Source organism: Physeter macrocephalus, chromosome 9, assembly GCF_002837175.3.
Source record: "Physeter macrocephalus isolate SW-GA chromosome 9, ASM283717v5, whole genome shotgun sequence".
NCBI lineage: Eukaryota > Metazoa > Chordata > Mammalia > Artiodactyla > Physeteridae > Physeter > Physeter macrocephalus.
In genome coordinates this window covers 40956148-40982830 of record NC_041222.1, presented here as the reverse complement: position 1 = coordinate 40982830, position 26683 = coordinate 40956148, and the positions used below count along the sequence as shown (strand labels likewise).

Below are 26683 nucleotides of genomic sequence, written 5' to 3'. Positions count from 1 at the left end.
GGAGATTTCAATTTTTAAATTATATTCTTATACCCATAAAAATCAGGTTATTCAGTAATTCTCCCAGTGCTTGTAATATAACAGTTAATTCAGGTGCTGAATCAGCAGCTTCAAGGTCATAAATGGTTGTACCCAGAGCAATTAATCAATTCCTGCTCAAAGGTCAATGTGATTTGAAATTAGGAGCTATTTCGCTTGTCAAGATAAGCAATTTTGACTGTCCACTTGTGAGCTCATTAATTGCCAAGGGATCACCTTACAAATAACAAGAAATCTTCCTAATGTGTATATTAAATTTTGTTACCTGGGCAGTACTCTGATGTGGTGATGTGTGCTCCTATTTACAGGTTTCCCAATCACGTGTGGCATCACACTCTAGCATCAGTTACAGTACTGGCACTGTAAGTCATGTGATCAGTTTGAGACCCTCTCTTGTGAAATAAGGGTGATCCTGACCACCACAAAGAACACTAAAGATTAAATTCTGGGAAATGCCTGGAATGGCAGAAAAATCAGTATATGTAAATTGGATAAGAGTTACAAGCACTAGCATTATAAATGACTTCTGCATACAACAGGATCCAGATAACTTGCCGTTAGCTCTTTAATGTCCCCTTCAAAGTAGCCCTTTGTTTCTCAACTCTGAGCTATCTGAGGAGTGACTGGTGCAAGTTATAAAAAGTACCTGTCCAGAGGGAAAATGCTACCTCTGTCTGGCTACCTATCCTATCCTTCTCCCTCATGCCCTTAGCGCCTTAATTTTAATTTCTAGAAATAAACTGAGCTCAAATGAGTTACCCATGCCTGCACTGCCATCATTAGTGCCTCTGCCTGGCAGCAGAAAGCCTGTGTGATGAGCTAATGAGATTCAGAAGAGCATCTAAAGAATGTACTGTATAAAACAGAAGTTAGCTCTACTTGAAATTGTACTATTTGATCTACTCTTAGGTGCTTTGGAGGCCAATGCATACAAGCATGATTTTCACAAAAACATGTACTTTGAATTCCAAACCACAAACTTACAAATGAAATTTTTCAAGTGAGACTATAATAGCAAACTAGAGCTTTTCTTTTGTTCAAATGGCAGAGGGCGTTGGTAACTAAAACTCTTGAGTTTTTGCTTTTTCCAGTTGCTAAATTTATTTTTGTTTAGCAGGTGATTTCACTGCAGTTTTTTCTAAAGCCACTCTAACCTGCTTCATCACTAGAAATGTTACTATTCACTTGTCAAAGCAGAATTCAACTTTACTATGGCCTCACTGCATTAAACTGGTACAGAGGTGTCACAAACCAGACAGTATCCTTCGCTTTACAACACCCAGGGCGGGTGAAGCCTGGAAAGTGGAGAAGCAGCCATCACTACTTAGAATAGGCTGGGGTTGTTTAATTTAAAATAATAATAATCTTCCTTTGGTATTCTGATCTTGACTTGCTGTGGAGCAATTTGTCTCTGATAATTAATCTGTCACCTTTTCAGCCCTAAATTTTTATTCACATCAATTTGCCCAGCTTTTTAAATGAAAAGGGAGGATATTTACAGAACAACAAATCTGGTTACACTCTAGGAAATGGTAAATGACAAATCTTTCTAACTCTCACTGTGAAGCCATCTTTAATTTGGGGAAATAACCAATTGGTATATTTCAGTAGTACTTTTTCTGAGTAATGGAACTACTACAGCTAAATCTATTTTAACAGTATTTTCAATGCCTTTCTTCCGAGCCTGTAGTGGGAATTTGTCCCATTTTCCTTTCTGTTGAGATCCGTGACAAAACATCATTTCATTTTCTAATTCTTTGTAGCTCCATTTTAAATGAGTATTTTTAATTAAAGTTGTGGCCAAGGAGAATATGTTGCATCAGACTGCTGAGACCATTTTGCTGATATCAGCTTTCCAAGTCCATGGAGCCGTTGGTTTTGCACCAAATGTTTAATGCTTATGGTGGTTTAATGTATGCAAAAGTTCCCTAGAAAGAAAATATGTGGAATGCAAATGTAAGGTGTCACTGTTACTGGATTCCTAGTTTGATGACCCACAAAACTCTGGGAATGAAAATGCCATTGTAATTTATTCAATATTGCTTTTGTGGTTCTTCAATGTTAGATAACAGGTGCTTCCAGTTGATGGATGCTGATAAGCCAAGCTAAAGGTTTAGAAATAATATAAAACTTCACTGAGCATATGACCTAGATGCAGGGGTACTCTATGAATTTTCTGCCAGAATTGTTTTTGTATAAAATTTTCTAGAACAAGATGAGTTTCTTGAGGAATGTCGGTTCTTCCTTCTCTATAGGTCTGTGATTGAGATCAAAAGTTTAAGTGATATTGATACATTCTAGTTTTATTCCCAGCTTCAGAAAGGTTTACCAAAGGTACTGCCAGTCTAATGGTCTAGAGATTTCACGGTGGAAACTGGAAAGCAACAGAGCAATTACAAAACCCCTCAAAAACCATACCACGCTATATAAAGCTTCTTAGTTAGCTATAGTCCAGTGATTAGCTATTTTGTTTTGTGAACTGGGATTTATTTAATGTATTTTGTGCATGTCAGCCAATGATTCCCAGATCAAATCTGCATAATGCAAAGAAAGATAATTTTTAAAAAATCAGATTTAATCCTAAAGCATTTTAAGAGTATAAGGTTGTAGATGTCATGCAGCCGACAGCCTCCCCAACCCCCTGAGTATCTCCTCAGTTTTGCCTACTCCCTCTCACACACTCTCTGGTAATGCTCAGAGAAGAAGGCTTGCATCCTGGCTGACTCAACAGTTACAGCTCTAAGTGGGAAAATGAAGCACAGGAATAATTCTCTAAATTATACAAAAACTGTAATAAGGGGCTCAACCTGATCTAATAAGCTGAGTAAACAGCAAGGGAAAACCCAAAGAGAATTATGTGGGTGACTTAAGAAGTTTAAATACAAGTCCTTAATTAGGTTATACTTACCTGGTCTATAAGTCAGCTCAGCATTAACTGGAAGAGATGATTAGTAAGCAAATAAGAGTCTGTCTAATTAAGTCCAGCACTGCTTCCTTTTCTAAATAATTTAATAGACTCAGCCCAGATAAAGAAGAGTCTTTGAGAAAGGACCCAACAACGTCTGCTGTTGGGCCATTTTGGTATTGCTCTCTCAGTCAGTTTTAAAAAGTTACCTGGAACCCAGTCTAGTAAGAAAATGCCTAAACCAGAGCTTTTGTGTCTTAGTACCTTCTTCCTTGGTCCTCATGTTCTGGTTTTTATGAGGCATCTGCATGAACTGCCAGGTTGTTTAACAGCCCAGGAATGGATTTGGGGGGCACGAATTTTTTGGTAAGATGTGGCTTGGTATAGAGAAGAGAGAGGAACGAGGATCCTTCACTTACTGTCAGCTCTGAATGTCTTCGTTCTGTGTCACAACTTCTTTCTCCGTAAAGCAGGAGAGATGCTGGTTTCACTGCTATCTCACTGGGGTTTGTCAAGTCTGAGAACTGAGGATAGAATACCACAGAGTCCTGGGAAGGGCTCAGAAAACGGCTCCACTAACCTAGGATATAATTTTACAGAGAGCTCTTCCTGCTCACAGCTTTTGAGTGTAATTAACCTCTTCAAATACTAGTGATTTTATAATTCTATTAGAAAGTTTTCAAAACCCTTATAAAGAGTTAGAAACATAATAGTAATTAGCTTCCTTTCAAAACATCTATTATAGGCTGCAACAGGAATACATGACAGAGAAGAAACAGAACTGATGGAGTGCTAAGGATCCTGAGTTTGGGAACTATCTTTGTCAAATAATTGGGTGACTCTCAGAAAATAATTTAACCTCTCTGAGCTCGAGTTGCCTCATCCATAAAATAGGTAGAGAGATTGAGATTATTCAGTATTTTTTAAGCCTGGCTGAACAGTAGATTAACAGTAGATTAACAGTAGAAAACACTTTGGGGACCTCCCTGGTGGTGCAGTGGTTAAGAATCTGCCTGCCAATGCAGGGGACACGGGTTCCAGCCCTGGTCTGGGAAGATGCCACATGCCACGGGGCAACTAAGCCCGTGCACCACAACTACTGAGCCTGTGCTCGAGAGCCTGTGAGCCACAACTACTGAGCCCGCACGCCACAACTACTGAAGCCTGTGCACCTAGAGCCCGTGCTCTGCAACAAGAGAAGCCACCGTAATGAGAAGCCCGTGCACCGCAAAGAACAGTAGCCCCTGCTCGCCGCCACTAGAGAAAGCCCGCGCACAACAACAAAGACCCAATGCAGCCAAAAATAAATAAATAAAATAAATAAACAAAACACTTTGGATGTCCAGGTTCTATATCAGACCAATGAAGGAGACTCTCTGGGAATGATTCCTGGGCATGGACATTGGTAGTAGCCCCACAGGTTATTTTGAGCCTCCAAGTAGAGAAACATTGCATTGATCCCTCAAGGGTCTTTGGTGATCAAAGTCCTGTGACATCATGCTGTACTGTCTATGTGGTAACAGAGATACATATGTGAGATATGGTGCTCACATAGCCCACCACATTTTAATAATGAGTCCCTTTTCTCCAACTGTATCTTCTACCAAACTATGGCAGATTCTGCCTCAAATTGTGTCCAGACCACATGGGCATTTTGAAGACCCAAGTGCTTTATTTTGGGCTGTCTTGAGGGGAAAAGTTAATGAAGGTCAAAGTTAATCTGCCCTCTAGAATTTTTTGACCACTTTGTTAAAAATCATTTCAACTTTCAAATATTCTTGTCAGGAGAAGGGGACCAAAGACATATTAAGTTAGTTGACCTGTTTCACTTCAATCTTGGTGAATATTTAACCATGGCTTCCCCATCTAAATACTGGCACTCTTCAACAGACAGTAGTTGCTGATTTTTCCCTTTGATGAACTGTATGTCCGTTTGTTGGAGAGAACAAGAGATAAAGAAGGCACAGGTTGGCACAAAACGACTGTCCTGCCTGATAAAACAAGTCATCTGTCCTATGGATAACTCCACCCCTTTGTTTAGACAGGAGAATCGGAATAATTCAAGGCCAAGTATCCAAAGTGGACAAAATGCTCATTGTGCCTAGATGAACAGTGGGGACTCCCACTTGTTAAATACTGGGTTGTAATAAAAAAGAAAAAGTGGTCCTCATTTGGCAGGTTAGACTCAGAAAGAAAGGTTTCCCCTTGAAGTGACTGCTCTGAGACCACCTAGGGCAGGGGAGACCTAACCTTAGTGCTGGCTTCATGGTCGTGCCACCAGCCCAGTCACACTGCTCAGAAGGGCAGTGTTCAGGGTTTAATGTTCTGCACTTGCTGTCTTGAAATTCTTGACAAATTTACCCTTGAATCCGTGTTTTGTAAGTGAAGCCTGACGGGACAGTGGAGCACGTGCAGAGGGCCTGGAGCCTCGGCTCACACGTCGTTCACAGTCGCACATCCTACCTCCTGCTGCCTTGCCAGAATGGGATTTCATTCATACCCGCTCCTGCCTTTAGTGTCTCTGCCAGCCTAGCCTCCCCTCCCCAGCCCTGCCTGGGGCAGCGGACAGGGCCGTGTTCCATCATTACCCTCCATCCCTGGCTGGGACCTGGGTGCAGGCAAGGGCAGGGGCAGGGTCGGGCATGTGGCCTGTAGCACTTGAGGGCAAGGTAAGGATGTAGCTGTCCTTGCCTTGGCTTGGCAGTGCCATGGTGGGTTTTGTGGGCAATTTTGTGGGAAGCCTCCCCCACTGCATACTGAGCACTTCCCAGTGTGGAGATGGCAATCCATTGACGGGTTGGGGATGTAGTCATGGGGAAGGGGCATGGATTTCCCTACCCCTGCTGAGGGCCTACATTTTCATTTTATACTGGGCTCCACAAATCATGTAGTTGACCTTGCCTAACCTGACTGCCAACAGACAGCTCTGGGTTGGACAGAGCTATATGGGGCCTGGGGAGGGCTGTCAAGGTTCAATGTCCTAATGTGTTCACTCTTCTGGAACAGACTGAAAGATCTAGCGGTCTCTTCAAGTTTTTCCTCTACTGTTAGATACCATAATATACACATATCATATAGTAGCTGTGTGACATAGGGCAAATTACTTAACTTTTCTGTGCCTTAGTATGTTATTCTGTCATGCAGGAATAATAATGCTAGTGTCATAAACAAGAAATATACAAACATAGATAAGTACTTGGCACAGTGCTGGGCACACAGTAGATGTTTAATAAGTTTTAGTTGCCATTATTATTGTGACTGTCATTATTATTTGCTAGAGACCCTGAAAACAGTTGCAAAAGTATTTTGATTGATACTTTGAAGGACACATGTTCTAGTAAATTTATTTGGAGATTCAATCTCCAGGGTTCTTAAAAATTTCAAATTCACTAGAAATTTTTAGGAGGGGAAAAATTTCAGGTAGAAGAAAATTATATAATGAGAAGGAATCTTGGTTTTGTCCATCATAAAAGGCACAAATGCCACACCCACAGTAGCTGTCTAATTGTTGAAGTCTACAGTGAGTAAAGTAGAGAGGATACCAGGTAACAGCTCATTTTCCATTTTGCTAGAATAAGTGGATGCAGGAGGTTGACTCAATGAGGAAGTCAAAGTGTATAATGTGGTGGTTTACAAGCCACATGTCTCCAGTCACTGATGAGCTGGTGTCCACAGTGGTAGGCTCCAATTAGTGACTGTCACTAACACCAGAGTATGCTGCCTGGTACTCCTGTGGAAATAGGTTAACATATCTTTGGATTCCTAGGAAGTAAACAAAGCCGCTTCACTGTGCCATTACTATGATTTTCATAAATATATTGAGCACTAGCTGTATACCGGTGATTTTATATTCTCTCTAATCCTTGTAACCATCTCATAAGGAAAACATGCCCACTTTATAAATAAGAAATCTTGAGGCTCAGCTAACTTAATTGGTTTAACCAAGACTTTTTAACTAGGCAGAGAGAGTGAGTGTTTAGACACAGTTCTATATGACTTCAAGATTATGCATTTTATTTTAATTGATTACAAAGCCTCTCCTGTAACTATAGTAAGTGAACACTTAGTGGAAGTAATAACATAGCAAACATTAATTAAGCTTTAACACCAGGTGCTCTTCTAAGCACTTAATATATATTGACTCACTTAATCCTTGCTACAGCCCTATAAAGCAGGAATTACTATCCTCATTTTGCAGATGAGGAAACTGAGGCACTGGGAAGTTAAATAAACTGGGCCAGATTTTAAACCAGTAAGTGACAGGCCAGACTACAAACAAAGCAATGTGGCTTCAGATTCGGGGCTTAAGAACTAGGTGAAGAAATCAGAACTTCTTGAATTATTTTAAAAGGTTAACTGAAAAATTATGATTTGACTTTCTAAAATAATATACCAAGATATGCACCCAAATGTATGCCCTTCAGAGTATTAATCAAAATATTTTAAAAAATTTTCAAAGCCTGAAGCAAACAATAATGATGATAGTAGTACAAATAGCAGTTAAAATTAATTTTACATCTATTATGTGTCCTGGTACTGTGCCAGATGACTTACATATGCCATCTATTTAACATTTATAAAGGTAGTATTATTATTCCTAGATAACATAATAAATTACTGAGGCCCAGAGAATTTAATTGATGTTTCTCATGTCACACAGCAAATATACGATGGTTCTGGGATAAAGTTAGACTGTCTGCATCCAAAACCCACATTCTTCACTTCCAAACTAGTACTCCATTCTTTCAGAATTTTTAGTGGTGGAAAACTTTATCTTCTGAGAACAGACCTGATTTTTGAAAACTAGCAGAAGCCGTTTGTGACAAAGCCCTAAGTTTTTTGAATTTTAGGTACTCAGGATTAACTTCTGATCAAAAACATCATTTGAAGAAAATACAGAGTGCCTTTCTCTCGTGATCTATAAATTGTCTGAAAGCAGTCCCCAAAACACGTTCTGTGCACTTGGGCATCACGGTAATTAGAATCTCCCTAGGTGATGACTTTGGAGGAATGCTCTACTTAAGACCAAATTTATGCTCTATATTTGACAGACACTGCTTATTAATGAAGGAAATAACAGCTAAAAGTTTACCATATGCCTCTGGGCTTGTGGCATGATGCTTACAGGCATCATTCAAGCACCCTATGAAGTCACTGGGTATACTACTCTATAATGATTATTGACCGCTAAACCACTTCTTCATCTGTAGCACTTTTCTTATAGGGAGAACTTTCGTGACTTTTAATTAATGCACGGTTCCAGAGGATCCACACTGCATATGGTTCAATCTCATACTGTGAATGGGGACTGTACTGAATTGGGAACACTTAAGGATCTCGTGTGGGCATATCCATCTGTTAAGTGGATGAGGAAGTTACCAAATCTTCATTTCCCTTGGTTCTGTCCAGGTCAAGACTACCTAACCCTTTCTTTGTTTTCCCCAGGCCATTCTGGGGGTTGCACATAGCATCCTCCTTTTCAGTATATTGCTCAGAATTAATTTTCTTAGGGAAGAACTGTGAGAATAGCTTGGTCAGCTATTCTTGGTGAAGAAAATACTGCAGTGGGAAGGGGGGGATGGGGAAAAGGGGAGAGAAGAGGAAAGAGACAAGAGAGGTGGCTTTATTGCACATTTTTAGACTGTAACTGGTGTGAAGTGACTTCCCCTGCGTTTTGCAGTATGCTTCTCTAAGCAAAATTTCCTCTCCAAACTCAGAAAACTCCGTGGCATGCCTGAGAACAGTCACCTCCAACTGCTCCACCCTCAACTAACTAACTCTCTCTCAAAAGTTAGAAGCAAGCTTGTTGGAATACAGCATTTCTAGAATTTCCAAAAACACATGGTAGACTTTTCTCCTGGCAAAATCTGTCAGCCAAGTAGGGAGAGGTCCATGATGAAAGCTAAAATTTAGAAGCAACAACTCTTAGAAGTAAAATTTGTATACTTCCTAATGCCTCCTTTCCAAAAAAAAAAAAAAAAAAAAAAAAAGCTTTTCATATGGAGCTGTTCTACTGAGAACATTATTGAACGCAGCTGCTTGAAGAAAAAGCACTCAATTTGGATGACAAGATCTCTGTTAGAACAGTGAAGGAAATCGTCTGGGATGATCATTTCTACCTTGAATTGACAGAAATGCTAGTTACCAACAGAATGAAACAGAGACCTAAAGTTATTTTTTACCAAAGGAGTTAGAAAAACATGTCTCAATGGATGAGACCCAGAAAATAAAATAATGAACAGTGGATAACTGTAGAAAGCTACTTGTTATTATTATTAAAAAGAAGAGTCACTGTGTCTGATCTCATACTAATCATTTCAAAAATCCTGAGAGGAAGGTTTGCCCCATTTGACAGAGGAAGAGCAGAGATGCACAGGAGCAACACAGTTAGAGCAGGTCACCCAGCCAGGAACTGGCAAAGTTGGGATTCAGTCCAAAGACTAAATCTCCAGCTCTTCACCATTCCTTTGCAGGACTTGAGATAGAATGTGAGAAGTGACCGAATGGTTTCTGATTACCATGGCTTTGTTGGAATGGCCGCCTCCCTGGAACTCAATGGTCCCAAAAGCATCTGTGGGGCTGAGTTGAGTGTGCTTGCTGATGGACCACTTCTCAGACTGGATGTCATTTCGGGAGAGGCGACTTTCATTTTTCTCATTCTGAAGAACTGAGATACTGGGAGTGAGGCCGACATGCTGGCCTATTAAACGCCCGCAGCAACACCTATAATATAAGAGGTCAAAGTGAACCCGTTGTATTAGCGACAACTGTAATACACACTGAAGGCAAACTGCTGGAGAAACCTACAAACCGTAGCAAGCCAGTGAGTCAGTTTTCAGGTAGAAACCATAATGTGGCCATACCTGGCAAATGGTGAACTCGGGATTTACTTGACACACATTTCTTTTCTTTTCTGGCCCCTCCACATTTTCCTCTAGCTGTATAGGCTGTAACATGCCTCCCATCCTTCTGCACCTACCCCCTTTCACACCTGCCACATTGTTCAGGATTGAAACGAAAAGAACGAATGCCGTAGATTTTTCTACTTCTCACTCCTCCCATCTATCAAATCTTGCACGAAGGACACTGAACAGCTTTGAGGGAAGAATTTTAACAGGTACATTTAAATAAGAACTCTCAATCATATGTGAGTCACAACATAACTTGTCTTTTCCCAATTGACACTCTCTGTCATATATCCAATTCTGAGAATGAAGATCTGCACCTCAAGTGTTGTTGAAGAAACAATGAAAAAATTATTCACAAGGTATTTGAAAACAAAATTCGCCCCTCATATCATGAAAATGTCCTTCATACTTTACTACTAGCACTGTTATGACTATTAGCAATAATACTGATACAGAGCTATAATTTATTAAATACTAACAATGTGACATTCATTTTATGGGTAAAATATTATAGTTTTGAAAGTTAGGTAATTTGTTCAAGGTTATACAGCTGGTCTATATGATTCCAGAGTCTATATTTTAAACTGCTCCATTATACTGCCTTTTCATAAGGGCATTTCCAGACATTCATATGTTACTTTATGCCAAATGCTTCCCACCTTATATACTGTTGATCTTCAGGACGGTAAGTAGAATATTAAAAATTTGATTGGATAGAAAGCTGAAGGTCTGCAGTCTAATTAGTAATATGCTAGGAGTATTTCCTTTAAAAGTCTCTTTTTCACTGCAGCAGAGCATTTTGGTAAAAAGTAAGCGTTTTGATGAAATGCTGGAAAGGGAAAACCAGTAACCACACTAAACATATATCTCCCATTCATATATATATATATATATATATATATATATCTCCCATTCCTATAGACAGTGATGAATTCCCTTCCTTATGGTGTAGCTTTTATTTTGTACAGGCTCTCAGACAATTAACTGCAGGCATGGCATGTTACATGGTGTGTATACATGAGATTGCTTCAAAGATGTCCAGAAAAAAATTTAAAAATGATCTTTAACATTTGTTCTCTTGCAATGGATAGTGATTGCTATCATATTTTTGTTCCCATAATTGCTACTTCAAGTTCTTGCTACATTATAGCAACAGCAAGATTACCTATGGGGGTCTTTGGTGCTGGGTATGATGTGAACACATTCTCTTTTATAAAACGCTCTTTCTATCCAGGACTTCTGAGCCTGAAAAAAAAAAAAAGAAGAGGAAAGGTGAACACAACCTTTAAGTATTTTTGACTAGAAAGCAAAATTTCATAATCACTTAAGAGACTAGTGTCTCATAAACTGAATTGAAATTGTGGTTACTTCACACATAAACACTGCATATAACAAAATCAATTATTACCAGAATCTGCTGGTTAGGTTATTTAACATTATAATATGAGAGTTAAAGGAAATGACCATAATAAAAAATGTTAGTAATGAAACTATATACCAGCTCATAATGACTTTTGAAGAAAAGAAAAATAATGCTATTTACAGAGAAAATGAAAGCCATAGAGCAGGGTGTTTATAACCCTTTAGTTAACAAGTATTCAGTGGTAGGAAGAAATATATCTAAATAAGCATACGGTTTTCATGGCTGACACTTCCATTAGATTTTCCTTATAGAAAGAAAGAAAAACGGTGAGGAAATGACATAATTCGAGCCCTAATCCATCACCATGCTTTTTCTAAAATCTAAATTAGCAATGCTTGAATATGGAGGGGAAGAAAGGAAATGGAAACATAGGAAGATAAATGTCTTCATCACAGTCCAAAATTTCACAGGTAGTGCCTTTGGAAGGAAGGAAGATACCATATTTTTTGGCATCTCACATGCCTTGCAGCACAGCAAACATGGCTTCTTAGAATGAACACTGTTGGGACTGTCCACCCAGAAGCCTGGCCACTGAGATTGGGCTCCCAGAAGGATAAACGAAGTTTCAACAAACTGTACCATCTTTGTTCCAAAGAAGTGTCCATCCTTCATCCCTTAACCCCTTTTTTTAGCAGCATTTGAAACAGTAGAGGAGCCTCCTACGAAATCCAGTAAGCTACTCAGAAGATTCCTTCTCTAAGCACGTGTTTAAGACAGAAGTTGCTAGAGTAATGTGTAATGTTATATCTACAAGGTATCGTCTTCTCTCTAACCCAGCATCAGGACCAAATTCCTACTTTTAAAATATACAGGACCAAAGCACAACTAAGCTGTTTACCTGGTCTGTCCCAATGACCAGTGTTAACTGTTACAAGCCCCTGCTTGTTGGTTGTAATTGATATTGACTCTGCCAGGGACCCAAATGTCTGTATAAGTTGTGCTAAGGTCTGGTTTGCCCTCAACCCCTTAATATTGCACCTGCCTCCTCTCTCACAGTGGAGTCTATGCGAGCATGTGGCACAGAAGGAAGTAGTTGTCTTATATTCATGACAAAGCACATTTTAAAAGTAGCAACGTGGGGGATGCTTGAGGGATACAAAGGACCTGCATCCTGTTTCAGTCATGGTTACAATCAGGTTGCATAATTTCTGAGTGTTTATACATTGTCCACGTGAAAAGGAGCACCCACCCTGCCACAGAGATCCCTGGGTCCAGGTGGCCCTCTGCACCCTCACACCACAAAACTAACATTTGCAGTCATTTGTCATCTGGGCATGGAAAAAGCCCCAGTGTCTATTCTTAAAGATTTTTCTTCTCAAATACATAGGAAAAACTAGTGGGTACATCTTTGCAGCAGAAATAAGCTTAGCAGCATAGATAACCAGTCTTTATCTTCGTAAAAAGCCTGTAAGTTAAATTATTCATAGGCTGTGATTTTTTCTAGAAACTGAATACTTTCTTTGATAACATCTCTTGGCAGATACATGGCAAAAATATTCCTCACTGGACATCTGAAACCAACTTTTCCTACACCTTGGGAGCAGAAAAGGGAGAACATACTTTCCCTTTTTTTGTGGCCCACTATCTGGGAATTTCAGGGAGTGCTGATCAATACTCATTGAGAGAAAGCAGGAATGGCAGTATCATGGGTAGACAATGACGTTTGCAGTTAGAAAAAGTTGTCGTGAATGGGATTCTGCAGCTTGGACAAAGTCGTATAATTTCTCTGACCCTCGGTTTTCCTCATCTATAAAATGGGCACAAAAATAATGCCTGACACAGAGTTGTTATCATTATTTAGGTACCAAGTTTTCACTTCAAGAACAGGGACCAGTCCTAGGTTGGTCTGGTACTAGAAGTTCAGATAAAGGTTTAGATGAGATTACTATGAAACTGCTGTAGCAGATCTGACCTAAATTGATTTCACTTTGCACTGGAGATGATATGCTCTCAGAAGGCCTGGCTGGCCACAAACAAGGTATACAGAAAAGTTATTTAACTTTCCTGAGCTTTTTCTATAACATGAGGGTACCATAGCTACTTTGGAGAGTTGTTGTATTAATCAAAGCAAACGATTCAGAGAAAGCACCTGGCACATAGTAGGCACTCAGTAGGTAATAACAATGCTTAATCTTTATTAAGGGTTCGTCATGTACCTGGAATTGCGCTGTATACGTATTATCTCCATGGAGCCACACAAGAACCCCGTGAGGGAAGTACTACTATTATGTCCATTTTACCAATGAAAAAATTGAGTCAGAGATGGAGCAGATTAGAAGACAGAGTTTGAACGTGAGCAGTCTGACTCCAGAGTTCACACTCTTACCCACTCTACTCAACTGCTTCTCCAAATTAGGTGTTACTGGTTTTAAATACCCTAGATCTGGGCAGTGCCATCTGGGCTTGCCTGGGAGTGCCTTCTAGAGGCATGTCTGGGAACCAGTTCATACCTGCACCTTTCCCCTCCTTATTTCCCCCTTCCAGTCCCCACAAGTGGAGTAATGAACACTCTGCTCTCTGTTCCTCTCTCCTTGGGGTCAAGGATTGAGGTGGGACATTAGGCAGACATCAGAATATAAGAAAGTCGTAAAAGAAGGGGGGGATCATTATAACGGCTACCCCAAAGAAATGTAATCACACAGGACTCCCAACTTGAGAATCTGGAGGCCACAACAAATAGATTAGACTTTTCAAGGGCACCTCCATTATTTCTCTCACTCATGGATCCTGGTTTCAACTTGGAAGGCCCTGGAAAGTTTACAAAGATGGTGTGTAATAAGAATGACTGCATATGGATTGCCAACTTGTTTGTCAGTGTTTAAGTAATCTGACTTGTGTGCAGTTTAGCAACTTAATTACCTTCTCAAAGGTGAAAAGCTACTTCACTGTCAGCAAAGGGATTGAGTATCAGTTTCTATAACAGTTTCTCTCGCAAAGGCATAGAAAATTGGGAGGGGGGGAAATGTAAAAAAATCTTTCCATCATTCATAATTGAGTTGGATTCTCTTTTTGAGAAGGAAAGCATAATACATAACAGGAAGAGTGCACGTATAGCACATGAATTAGGAATTCTACCAAATATCATGCACAATTTACTATGATTTATTGTGGGCTTTGCTTTATTGTGCTTTTATTCAGTCTTCAGTGTGGATGGATATTAGATTTTTAAAATCATTTTCTTGGAGAAGGCATATTTGATGTATAATCATGATTTAACTTGTTCCCTAAACGAATTCCCTTTTCTTTTGTTCAAAGGCTTTGAACTACTCTGTGTGAAGCTTTATACTTGGTTGCAACATCCAACTAAGTTAGCACAGAATGGCTATCCTTATTGTTAGAAAGAATGAAACAGTTTTGACATGCCATATTTCTAGCTGACCCTTTCTCTTCTAACCCAAAACTTCAGCAGCATGCCCTAAAATCTCTTCTTTCTAAACATGCTTTGGATGGCTCATGTACTCTTAGAAAAGGTGGCTTCTATCAGCTCTTAAAAAATCATTTTTCTAAAGGAAGAACAGTCACATCACCATGACTGAGTCTGCGAAGGGCTATTTTCTTTCTTGTCTTTCTGCATTATCAGTCATGTGTGATGTGTAATAGGGAACTGTTTTTCAAAGGCTAATAATTAAAGGACATCTTATTCAAAACAAAAATGAGGACATTCACATTTCAAGAAAAGTATAATAATATCCCTCAAAGAATAAAGTACGTATGAATTTTGAAAGTCAAATGTACAGTCAATAAAGCATCAAAATAATTGGAACTGAAAAAAGAAAAAAAAATTGTTTCATTTAACCAGGTTTCAACTCTTTTTCACAAAGACTCTGCTACAAACACTAGTCACTCAAACTTCTTTGACTCTTCTTACCACCCACTCCCCATTAGCTACAAAATTAAGACCTTCTCCGGGCAACAAAGATTTACAAGTACTTACATAGAGTATGTATTAAATCTGTCTACAGAAAGTCTCAGAAACTGCTATTGCAATCTACCCTTAGCAGGGCAACTTAACAGGACACCAATCCAGTCCACTAATTGCAAGATTAGAAAAAAAGAGTCCACTAACTTTTATAGGAAAAAATTACGAGCAAAACTTTACTACATCCCTCATTTTGAGACTCTCAGGTTTAAAAGGTACACTCTGCCCTAATCAGAACAAAACACCAAAGATCCCAAGGTACTGAATGCCTGTGTTCATTTTTACCTTTTGCTTTCCCTCAACTTCTCCTTGGCATTCCCTGGGTCTTCCTCTAGATCCCCAGATCCAGTATTGGGAGGTTGAACAAGAAGAAAATGAGTTGAAATCATTTTACCTGAGCATTGACTCTGGGTAGTGGCAAAGGCAGTCCCACGAGCAGCTCTTGTTGCTTTCATTTTGCTGCGTCTGGGGCTGGTCATCCCGTTAATAATGCTCTTATGACCGCCCACTGGAAAAAAAGTCACTTGCCCGGCTCTTCCCCCAAGAGACGTTTCAAGTAAGCAATGAATTGGGGCAGATTAGCCCCTTGGAATGTGCTGCTTTGGGATTAGCCTCACTAAGAATCCCATGGACATTCCCTCGCAGCCCTCAAACACTGCTTGATTTGAACATCTAATCTGACGCCAGAAGAAAAACAAATCCCCGGAGAGATCGGATTTAACTGGCACAAGTCCTGACAGGCTCTCCCCCCTTTTCTTTTTCCATTTTCAGAGAGAAGGCTTGTGAAAGTGTGATAAGGTGTTCTGAGTTCTGAAAAGTTCAACTTTGGAAAGCAAATCCTTCTAAAGAAACAGTATATTAATGCTCTGAGTGGTTTGAACACACAAGCGGCATTGTTCATTCCTTCCCAAAGGATGGAATGATAGCATTTCTTTAAAGAGGAACTGCTAAAAACTCTGAATGTTTCAAAAGGATAGCTGGGTCCCTGAATGTGAGCCCAAGGAGAATAAAGTTGGGGTCCGTCAGTAACCTTCCACAACTTCTGAGATGTCAATAAATAATAATAATAAAACTGATCACACTTCTTATCCTGCAGCCCCTCCCCCACTACTGTAAATGTGTGACTAGAAACCTACACTCCCCTGTTTCCCTATTTAAAAAAGATGAGCTGGGACTATTACAGCACATGGATGCAGGCTGAAAGCAGTGGCATTGTGATGTGTTTATCTGGGGCGGGTGGAGGGCACTTAGAGGTTCTGGCTCACACAACACAAAAGGGCTCTTTCAAATATCTTCCAAGAATAACTTTCTTAGATAATAGTAGTTCTTTAGCTAGATAAGTGAAAGAACTGGGGAAGAAGAGAGCTCAACTTTCAACACGGCAAAAATACTTTTAAAGAAGTGACTATGTGAACACTTCATCTCCAAAAGACTTATCTTTTCTTGCAGATGGAAGTCAGAGCTGAGAGGTGTGTTCATCATCAACTCTGTGGGCTGTGAACCTCTGAGGGCAGTGTCATTTTGAGCTTCATTTTCCCACAATCTCCTGTCAAAGCACCTAGTATGTGTTATGTGTGCACTCCCTGAGAGTCACAGTGGGAACTGGGTGACTTATTTCTAGCTTGGATCAGATCCATAGCCTTCTCCCTGCCTCTCTGCTGTTTCCAGGATGGATCTCTTTCAAACTCCCCCATCTTCTGGCCTCTCACTTACCAAGGTTTCCCCGGAGACAAGGGGCAACAAACTACTTAGTGACTTTCAACTGAGGAAACATTACAATAAGCAAAATGCAAATGAATCATCATGAAACTGAGCGTTAGCATTAAACATGAGATGGAGAAGTCCCTTTGACAGTCTTCAGGAGTTGGCTGCAGAATAATACGTAGTGATGGCCTTAAAAATGAGGATACCCACCCTTCTATGCAGCTGTTAACACTCCTATGCATTTATTCTTAGGGAATCAACAGAGATGTGAGCACACAAAGATGTTCACTGCAGCATTATTTATAATTCAGAAAAACTGCAAAAAAATGAAAATTAATGGGAGGCTAATTAAACTATGGTTCATGCTGTTTGATGACCACAATCAGGTTTCAGAAGACTATTTAATTACAAAGAGAAATATACATTTTCACACTGTTATGTAAGAAAAGCAGGACAAAATTGTAAGTAGAGAATAATTACAAATTTTAAATAGATACAGAGATGATTGGGAATATACTAAAGTGGAAACTGTAGCTAATTTTTACTTTCTTCCTTTTGCTTTTTTATATTTTCCAAAGTTTTCTTCTGTAACCATATATTTATAGTCATGAAACTATATTCTATGTGGTCAGAAGATTTCCAGATTTTTTTTCCAGCTGTTAAGCTCGACCTTATGATAATAGGAAGTCATTAGGAAAGAGCAGTTCAGGAAGTGACTTAGGAAGAGCTCAGTTAAAAGAGAGGGCCCAGTGGGTAATATTTGGAAAGGGATGTTCTATAATGTACAGGGTGAGTCTCCTAGGGTATAAAGGCAGGAGAGAGAGAGAGAGAGAGGAGCAGGGAAGGGAACAGAGAACAGGAGGAGGAGATGGAAGAAGACAGGGAGGGCTGGCTGACAGGCAGGCATCTGAGAGATACTGACCTAGTAGCTGTAGATTGTCTGTGAGACTAAAATTGGTTATAGATAATCCTCCCAGTTTAAGAAATATTTGAAAAATCCAGCTTTCTCATCTTCCTTCTTTACTAGATACTACTTCAGTTCCTCATCTGACTTACTTTAAATCTTGAGTTCAATCAGATCCATACTGAGACTTTTAAATATTGCCCACGTATTTTCTTTAGCCTTATTCTCTCTAGTCTTACTCATTTTTTTGTTGCTGTTTTTCTTTTTGCTTATTTTTCCTTCCTACAGAGAAATATTTGATAGGGAAAAGAATATGAGGCACCTTCTATGAACTTTACACCAAAGACAAAAATACTGTCACCAGAACCACGAGCATTCTGTGTCTATGTGAACAAAGAAGCCTGAGGTAAAATCAGCACAGCATTTCTTTCATATGAGGTCACAGATGATCTTTAGGACTCTTTAAGAAGGTAATTAGTTCCAAAGAGACTTGTAGCTCTGCGCCACACTGTCCACACAGATCTTTTAAAAATCCTATGCATTACCCAACAATGCAACTCCAACTCCTGACAGGATATATCACCATCTTGTTTCAGATGTAGTTTAGAAAGAATATACTTTGAATACTAACAAGAGGAAACCACAAGTGTAATGCGAACTGTGGTTATTCTTCACTCCTATCTTCATGTAATGGCAGATTACCTTATTCTTCCAATTCATCGTTAAGGAAAAAAGATCACACTTGAATAGAATATACTAAAAAGTTTCCACTGGTACATAACTCAATTTTAAAAAATGAAATCAGATTTTCTACAAGTAGAAACTAGACTTTGACATGGATGATTTGTATTCATTTTTATAAAGATGTCCAAAGCATTCCTTTCTGTGATGTCCACATTTAATAACAACAATGACAACAAGAGCATGATATAGAGGAGGGGTCAGTAAACATTTTCTATAAAGTGCCAGATGGTAAATAATTTAGGCTCTCTGTGGGCACATGGTTTCTGTCACAACATTCAACTCTGCTGTTGCAGCACAAAAGTGCTCACAGGCCAGATATAAACAAATGAGCTCTGCTGCATTCCAATAAAACAGGCAGTGGACTGGAACTGGTGTGTACTGGTCAGCCCTTGCTACAGAGAAAGGGGGTAGGTCTGATGGGGCAGCAGGGGAGGGGGGTAATGGTCCTAAAAACCAGGCTTCCATGGCACCACCACTAGCTTGTCTTGGCTCTTCCTTAAGCATGTCAGGCAAGTTCTCAGGTACTTGAGTTCTCAGGTACATCCTCAGATTGCCCACAACTTGCTCCATCAGCACATTAGGAACACTGACAGGCCCGGACACCCCATCTGAAGGCACACCTGTGTCATCATTCTCTACTCTGTAACTTCCCTCTCTTTTCCTCACAGCTCTTCACATTACCTAGCATTATGTCATGTGTTCACGTATTTATTTTTGTCTATTTCCCCCACTAGAATGTAAGTTCCTGAGGGCAGTGATTTTATTTTGTTACTGCTGTCACCCCAGCACCTAGAACTGTGTTTGGGACGTGGTCAGCATACATAGGTGACTTAGGGCCAACATTTGATTTACTTGTACATCAATTCCTCACCTGTAAGATGATGACATCAGAAGGACCTGTGTTTCCTAAAGGTGGTACTCAGATGCATTTTTCTTTTAACAGTTGGATTTATAATAATATATAATATTTAAGTAATGGCTAAACCTGTAATTTAATAAATATTATTGCTTGGTGACATACATTTTCTTTTGTGGAGTTATGAAAAAATGAATCCATCAAAAATATTTAATAAATTAGATTAAAAATGATTTGTAGATAATGATGGTACCACATAAGCAAATGAAGTTTGGGAAACACAGGACCAATTCCTCTTAAATGTCCCGTTGGCTCCTTGTTTTTATTCTAATGCATGAAAATAACTGTATTGTGTTCTCTAATATTCAGAATTGCCCTTGACCTATAAAGTAAAACAATGCCATTGGAACATGACAAAGCCAGCTGCCTCTGGAGCATAATACCACCAACACGGTTTTCCTAAAACAGTCAATCAGGACACCCCCTGGTCAAGACCCTTCTTTGGCTCCCCAACCCCAACAAGATCAGATCAGTTCAGTATTTAAAACCTTTCAGGATCTGCCTCGAAACTATCTGTTCCAATCTCTCAATCTCCCTCCAAATCTTTAAACACATTATGCTCCAGTACATTAGATTATTGATTCTTTCCCTAATGCACCATGCTGTGCCATACTCCTCAACCTTTGAATATGCTGTCCCATTTGCCTGGAATGCTAGGTTCCTCCTTCTGTACTTAGCAAACACCTGTTTGTTCTTCCTAACTCTGCACAAAATGTTGTATTCTTTGACAAGCTCGGCTGGCCACTGCCAGACAAAATGAATCACCACCACAACTACTGATCCACTTCCATACCTTGCTCACACTTCCATTAGGAGAAAAGTCATATAATTTTATAATTATTTGTTTTCATTTCAAGATTTATAATCACCCACTGCCAATTTCTGCTGCAAACACACAGTACTCTGGGTCTATCATGGCATAACTAGAGTTTCATAGCCTTGCCTAGGACACTCTCCTTCTTTTTCTATTTTTAACATTGTTTCTGCAGAAATATCAATTTCTCATTCCTAGTTAGTCATCTTTGGGGAATAATTCTTTGTGGGTTATTTATACTAAATTATTTTAATTACTATAATTAGTATATAAATTATTATACAAATTATTTGTACTAAAATCCTCCTTATAGCCTCTAAACTTAAATCATATACACCTTAACATAAAGTTAAATTCGATTATATTTTTATCACTAGATTCGCAAAAAATTCAATAAACTATGCTTTATAATTATAACTGAAACACCTTTTTTCAGTAGGTCATGCTGTGTAAATGACACTTAAATACAGTCAGAATTTTATATAGATGTACTATAAATATATACACATGTTAACCTCATAGAATTTTTGTAAACAATTTAAAAATATATTTCATGTTTCTTTGGAAAATTGTTTCTTCATTATGAATCAGTTAATTATTGCTTGGCAATAATATAGCACATTTATAAAGTATTCTACAGTTCACAAATGCTTCCAAACATAGTATTTTATGCAATACTCACAATAACTCTGTACGGTAGGTATTATAAAATTCCATCATGCAAATTAAAAACTGGGGTCTACAGAGGTTTAGTCTCATTCCTAAGTTGTACATCAGCTATTGGCTTAGCCTGATGGAGCCAAAGCCCTTGTGCTTCCATAGGGTACAGAGGGTACAGAGAACCCTGCATCCTCTATAGTCTACGACTAACCTTAGGAATGCTGAGTCATCTTTTTCTTCTTTGTGGTGGGATAGGTGCATTTTAATCATTATGATCTTAATAAAAATATACACACTTCATCAAGCCTAAAAGACTGCTGAAAAATTGAAATGAGGACATAGGCTTCTATTTCAAAAGTATCCTAATTATGATCAAGGATTAGACAGCTGTTTGAATATAATAGCTATTTCCATACATGGTGACATAAAAACTTAAAATCTCCACACATACTTTTAGCAACTTCACTGCCTTCATTGACCAAAAAACATACCTACATTGGAGCCAGCTCTATTAAACCGGTGTACATCTTAAGAAGATAATAATAAGATAAACTTCACCCAGAGAAGGAGGAAATGAAAGACAAAATTATGACTAACAAAATTATAAGACTGAGATTTGACATATTCAAGAGGTAGAAAGTTTAAAATGATGGATCATTTGTTAGAAAGCAGCATCAGTGTGACAATGCCAGTGCACAGCAAGTCACCGGGAGGGCTTTCTATATTCCTGGAAGCTGCATACATGGGAAATACAACCTTGTTTTCTGTCAAGTAAATGCGGAACTGGGGCAATGTAATGTCATCCTTTAAGTCCTTAATTCTGTGTAGCTTTCACAATTCATTCCTGCATCATTCTGATTTTGTCAGAAACCAAAGAAATGTGCTGAGTCATGAAATAGGAACATTCTATGTTATGTTGAAACGTGGAGTTTATGTGACAAATGATATCATAGATTCAGAGGCTGATTTTTATTTTGTTTGCCTCTTTTGCCCTGGAAGGATGAAGATGCTAAGAAGAAGGGGACAATGGATAAGTAGCTGTACTTTTATTTGTAATAGAGTTCTCATATGAGGATTAACTACTTAGGAAATCAATGTCTCTCTCTCTCTCTCTCTCATTTTTATTATTTTTAGTTTCTTTATCATCAGTCCTAATTACCTTAAAGTATTTTGGGTACAGAAACAGACTCATCTTAATCAATGAGTGATTAGTTCAGTTCAAACTCTTTATCCTCACAAAGTATAGACTTAAATTTGGTGTAGGATTTTATTTCTGAAATCCTGATTTTCTTTATCCATTCAAAGGCAGAGCCTAGTGGAAGCATGACTGATTAGGGGGTCCCAAGATATGCATCCTAGCCATGTCTTGTTGACACCTAGTCATGTAAACTTGGGGGAGGACTTAATCTTGGTGATCTCATGGTCAACCCCAGCTCTCAGAGCTGAGGATTCTGGGAATCAGAACCTGACAGCTTTGTCATTAGTTCCTCATTAATGTGTACAAAATAGATGTAGAGGTTTTTTTTTTTTTTAATAAGAGGGTATTTTTATTTTAATTTTTACAAATTCACGAAACCACTATTCTTTTGATAACAAACAAAAATGTAGCAGAGCACACAGTTTTGTGCTTACTGAGCACAAAGCACATAAGGAGATTTGAATTAATAAATAATCCCTGAAAGAATTCTCCCCAGACTCCAACCATTCTTAAGAATGCCCCTGGTTTAGCAATCTGGCACATGTGTCAAGTCCTAATTCTGTTTCAATAAGACTTCAAGTATTATTAAAACATTACTGCAATTAATTAATAACTTGACATTTCTATTTCTGCTGTCGAGAGAGTTTTCAAGGCCAGAACTTGGTGTTCTCTTGCCATGATTCCCAACCAAACGATAAATCAAATCTTGATGGTCATTCCGCTCAGAATATGCAGAGTCTGCCCATGATTTGTAATTTTTTTTTAACCTAACAATCAAGAATTACTTAACTGGAGAAACTGAGCCAAATCAATACCATTTTTATCATCAGAAGTAAGTTATAAGCAGATAGGTCCAGCGATGTAACTGTAAAGCTATTCCTATCTCTCTCTGGAAATGAAAAATTATTAGGTATTAAGTTAATGCAGCATAAATGTATTTCTGTCTGATAGTCATCTTTCTCTGTCAAATTACTAGATTGTTAGGTAGAAAATAAAGCCATCCACATAAATTCAGCCTCTGGTTATGTTGTACTAATGTGACAGTTTTAAAGTGGTTCAATAGTCAATGCCTTTCCTTACATACTCCCTACCAAAGCCTATATCTTTTTGATTTATTCTTACCTTAGTATGTTAATATAAAAAATTTCTCTGAAAGATTTTAGGTCCTGAAGATACTAATACATTTATTAGCTTTCTTTAAATATATTAATTTAAATTTGATGCACATAGAAATGAACAAAAATTCAGAAGTAGGTGTAAAAAATGTTAGTAGGTAGTGCAAAAATATAGATTTAGTTTCCAAGTTGTATTCCATTGGATGGCAATGTGATATTTTCCTCCTGTTTTCTTACCACCTCACCCTTACTCTGATGTAGAGAATTCCACTCTTTGGATATTTGATGCCAAAATGAAATTCTGATAGCAAAATTCTTCTGAAGGAAGCTATATTAGTAAAGCTATTTTAAAAAATGGACTGTGCTGGCTTTCTAATTGGTCCCTTTAATTCATTCTCCACCCAGCAACAAGAGTGATTTTTTTTCTTAATTAATAGACGTTATTTCTTAGAGAAGTTTTAGGTTTAAAGAAAAATTGACCAGAAGTACAGAGAGTTCTCAAATATCCCCTCCCTCCACTTATCCCCATGGTTTCCCATATTTAACTCCTTGCACTGCTGTGCTACATCTGTTCCAAATGACGACCCGATACTGATATATTTCCATTAACTAAAATCCACAGTTTACATCAGGGTTCATTCTCTGTGTTGTACAGTTCTATGGTTTTGCCAAATGCATAATATCATGTATCCATCATAGCAGTATCATATAGAATAGTTTTACTGATGATCATTTAAAATGATGTATTAGCTCATGGCATTCTATCTCTCTTACTCCAAATCACTCAGTGACTCCCAGAATAAAATCGAGATTCCTTAGCAGGCCTCAGAGGCCTTGCACAGTCACATCCCAACTCACTACCTCCAGCCATACCAGCCTTCTTTCAGATCTGCAACTTCTCCACATAAAAGAGATGGAAGAGTAAAAATGTCATGATAGAATTTACTTTTTAATTTGAATACTACTTTTTGAGGGAATACAAATAACATTCATGACCTGGGTGGAGGGGGTTGTGGATGATCTGATGTCCGCATTTCGAATGTAAATTTTCATAACACAGATTTGTTTAATTTGATAATGTAGTTTATTTTAAGATTCCTGTTTGGCACATGAGATATAAGTATGATAATGATTTTGGAAGTCATTAGTAAAGACGTTAATCACTGGAAAATCATGGAGCAGAGACCAAGTATCCTGATTCATCTATTAACTTAAACTTCAAACCCTAAGTTTGCAAGAGATCTTAGGTCCTTTCTCCAATATTTAGTAGAAAACTAAGTAAGTTCTTCTGATGAATGACACCTTGTTTCTAGCTGGTGAGATAACTGCAAAGGAAAATCATAAATACACACACTCACATGAAATTCCTGACTCTGGGATGCGATCCCTTTCATTAGAATACTGTCTGTGACCAGTCATTAAAACTGCCACTACAGGTAAAGTCATAAAATATACTGTCTTTCACTCACAAACACACACCCAAAATAATAATATATTTCTTTTGTTCAAACAGGTATTTCTTTTCCCTTTTACTTTTTTCTTTGACATACTGATATGTATACTACTGTTAAATACTGCTCTACCTGAGGCCATAGTAGATGAAGAACAAGGATGAACTATGAGACTCACATTAACATACGTGTGTATGTGTTCTGTCTCTCTTCAGATCCTAATGTTAGTTATTTGAAAGTGAGTTATTATGAAAGTGGGCATGTATTTCTACAAATGTACAAATCTAATATTTCACAGGAGACAACCAAGTAGAGAAAACACCTTCCTGTGCTTACAGTTCTAACACAGAAGTCTTTAAACAATCATAAAGCATAAGATGTAAACAGAAGCTTAGTCGTACAACTGCTAACTGTACTTCATTAAAGTTGATGCTACCTGGAGCTCTGACTCCAGCCATTACATGGAGAATTTGAAAATGGGCAATCAGAGTTGTATTCACTTATTTTTAAATGAATTCTCACAGCATTCAAGAATATCTGTTGAACACAAACCTTGTACAAAGTTCTTTTAGTTGATGAGGTGGTACAAAACTTTACAAAGCCCTCTTTTCTGTTTTTAAGTTTATGCTGTGTTCTAGAGCAATGCTTCTCAAATGATTTGTGGTGAAGGACCATTTTAAAAACTTTTTTCGATCCGTTACAGACTCATAGTTTTGTAAAATGCCATGAATTGATTTTGCACTTGGATTTTGTGGCAGTGGCAAGTTGCTCTAAAAGTTTCCAAATGTTTACTCTCAATAAACATTTTGCTCTTCTCTCATCATTCACAGTTTGTGGGCCAGCACCAGTTTGTGTACCATAAGGCACTACTCGATGAGTCATCCATGGACCAGCAGCATCAGGGAACCTGTCAGAAATGCAGATTCTTAGGCCCCACCCCAGACCTACCGAATCTGCATCTGCATTTTAATAAGATCCACAGGGGAAAAGCACTGTTCTGCAGGGAAATCAATCAGACGAATGAAAGATTACAATAACATTTAATAGTAATAATAGCAAACAGGTTTATAGCCCTTACAGTAAGTATGCATACACTGGTCTAATTATTTTCATATATCAACTAATCTGATCCTCATAACAAACCTGTGAAGCTAAGTGCTTTTATTATGCTCATTTTGCAGGTAAGGACACCAGACAGTAGAGATTAACCATCTAGTTCAATGTCACACAGCTAGGAAGCAGAATGTAGGAATGAGAATAGCTTCAGGGACATGAGAGAAGTTGAGACTGACTGACAGGGTGCTCAGATGTGGGAAGGGTCAACTTTGGATAGGACAGGTATTTGAGCTGGGTCTGGCACATATCTGGCATTCCTAGCATATGGTAGGCACTTAAATGATTTTGGTTGCATTTCGCTGAGTTACATAACTTTTGTCCTTCCCTATTTCCATAGTTTCAGGGAGGTGGTTTCAATTTAATTACCTGTTCTCATAACTCTAAACTTTTTAAGATTCAGCTCAAATTTTTCTTTCTTTTCCTATTTCCCCTGTTTCCAACTCTACAGTGAAAGTGTTTGTTTCCTTCCTTGAGCTTCCCTATATTTTGTTCTTTCCTGGCCCATTAACACCTTCTGTCCTGATTAATAGTGTGCAGCTAGCCTATGTCCTCAGGCTCATGTAGGGAAGGGACCACATCTATTTACATTTTTACCTCCTTTCTTTATTATTTTTTAACATCTTTATTGGAGTATAATTGCTTTACAATGGTGTGTTAGTTTCTGCTTTATAACAAAATGAATCAGCTATACATATACATATGTTCCCATATCTCTTCCCTCTTGCATCTCCCTCCCTCCCACCCTCCCTATCCCACGCCCCCATCCCACTCCTCTAGGTGGTCACAAAGAACCGAGCTGATCTCCCTGTGCTATGCGGCTGCTTCCCACTAGCTATCTGTTTTACGTTTGGTAGTGTATATATGTCC

General features: G+C 38.5%; 1 protein-coding gene across 14 annotated transcripts in view; it reads right to left on the bottom strand.

The window, feature by feature from the left end:
• TRPM3 (transient receptor potential cation channel subfamily M member 3) overlaps positions 1-26683 on the bottom strand; it is an 832361-nt gene that overhangs the window by 248886 nt on the left and 556792 nt on the right. For all 14 annotated transcript variants that reach the window (XM_024126887.2, XM_024126889.2, XM_024126890.2 and 11 more), the window contains exons 2-3: positions 11018-11097; positions 9463-9667 (exon numbers count right to left, since the gene is read on the bottom strand). In XM_024126887.2, coding sequence (XP_023982655.1) covers positions 9463-9667; positions 11018-11097 — 285 coding nt within the window. The remainder of the gene's footprint in view (positions 1-9462; positions 9668-11017; positions 11098-26683) is intronic.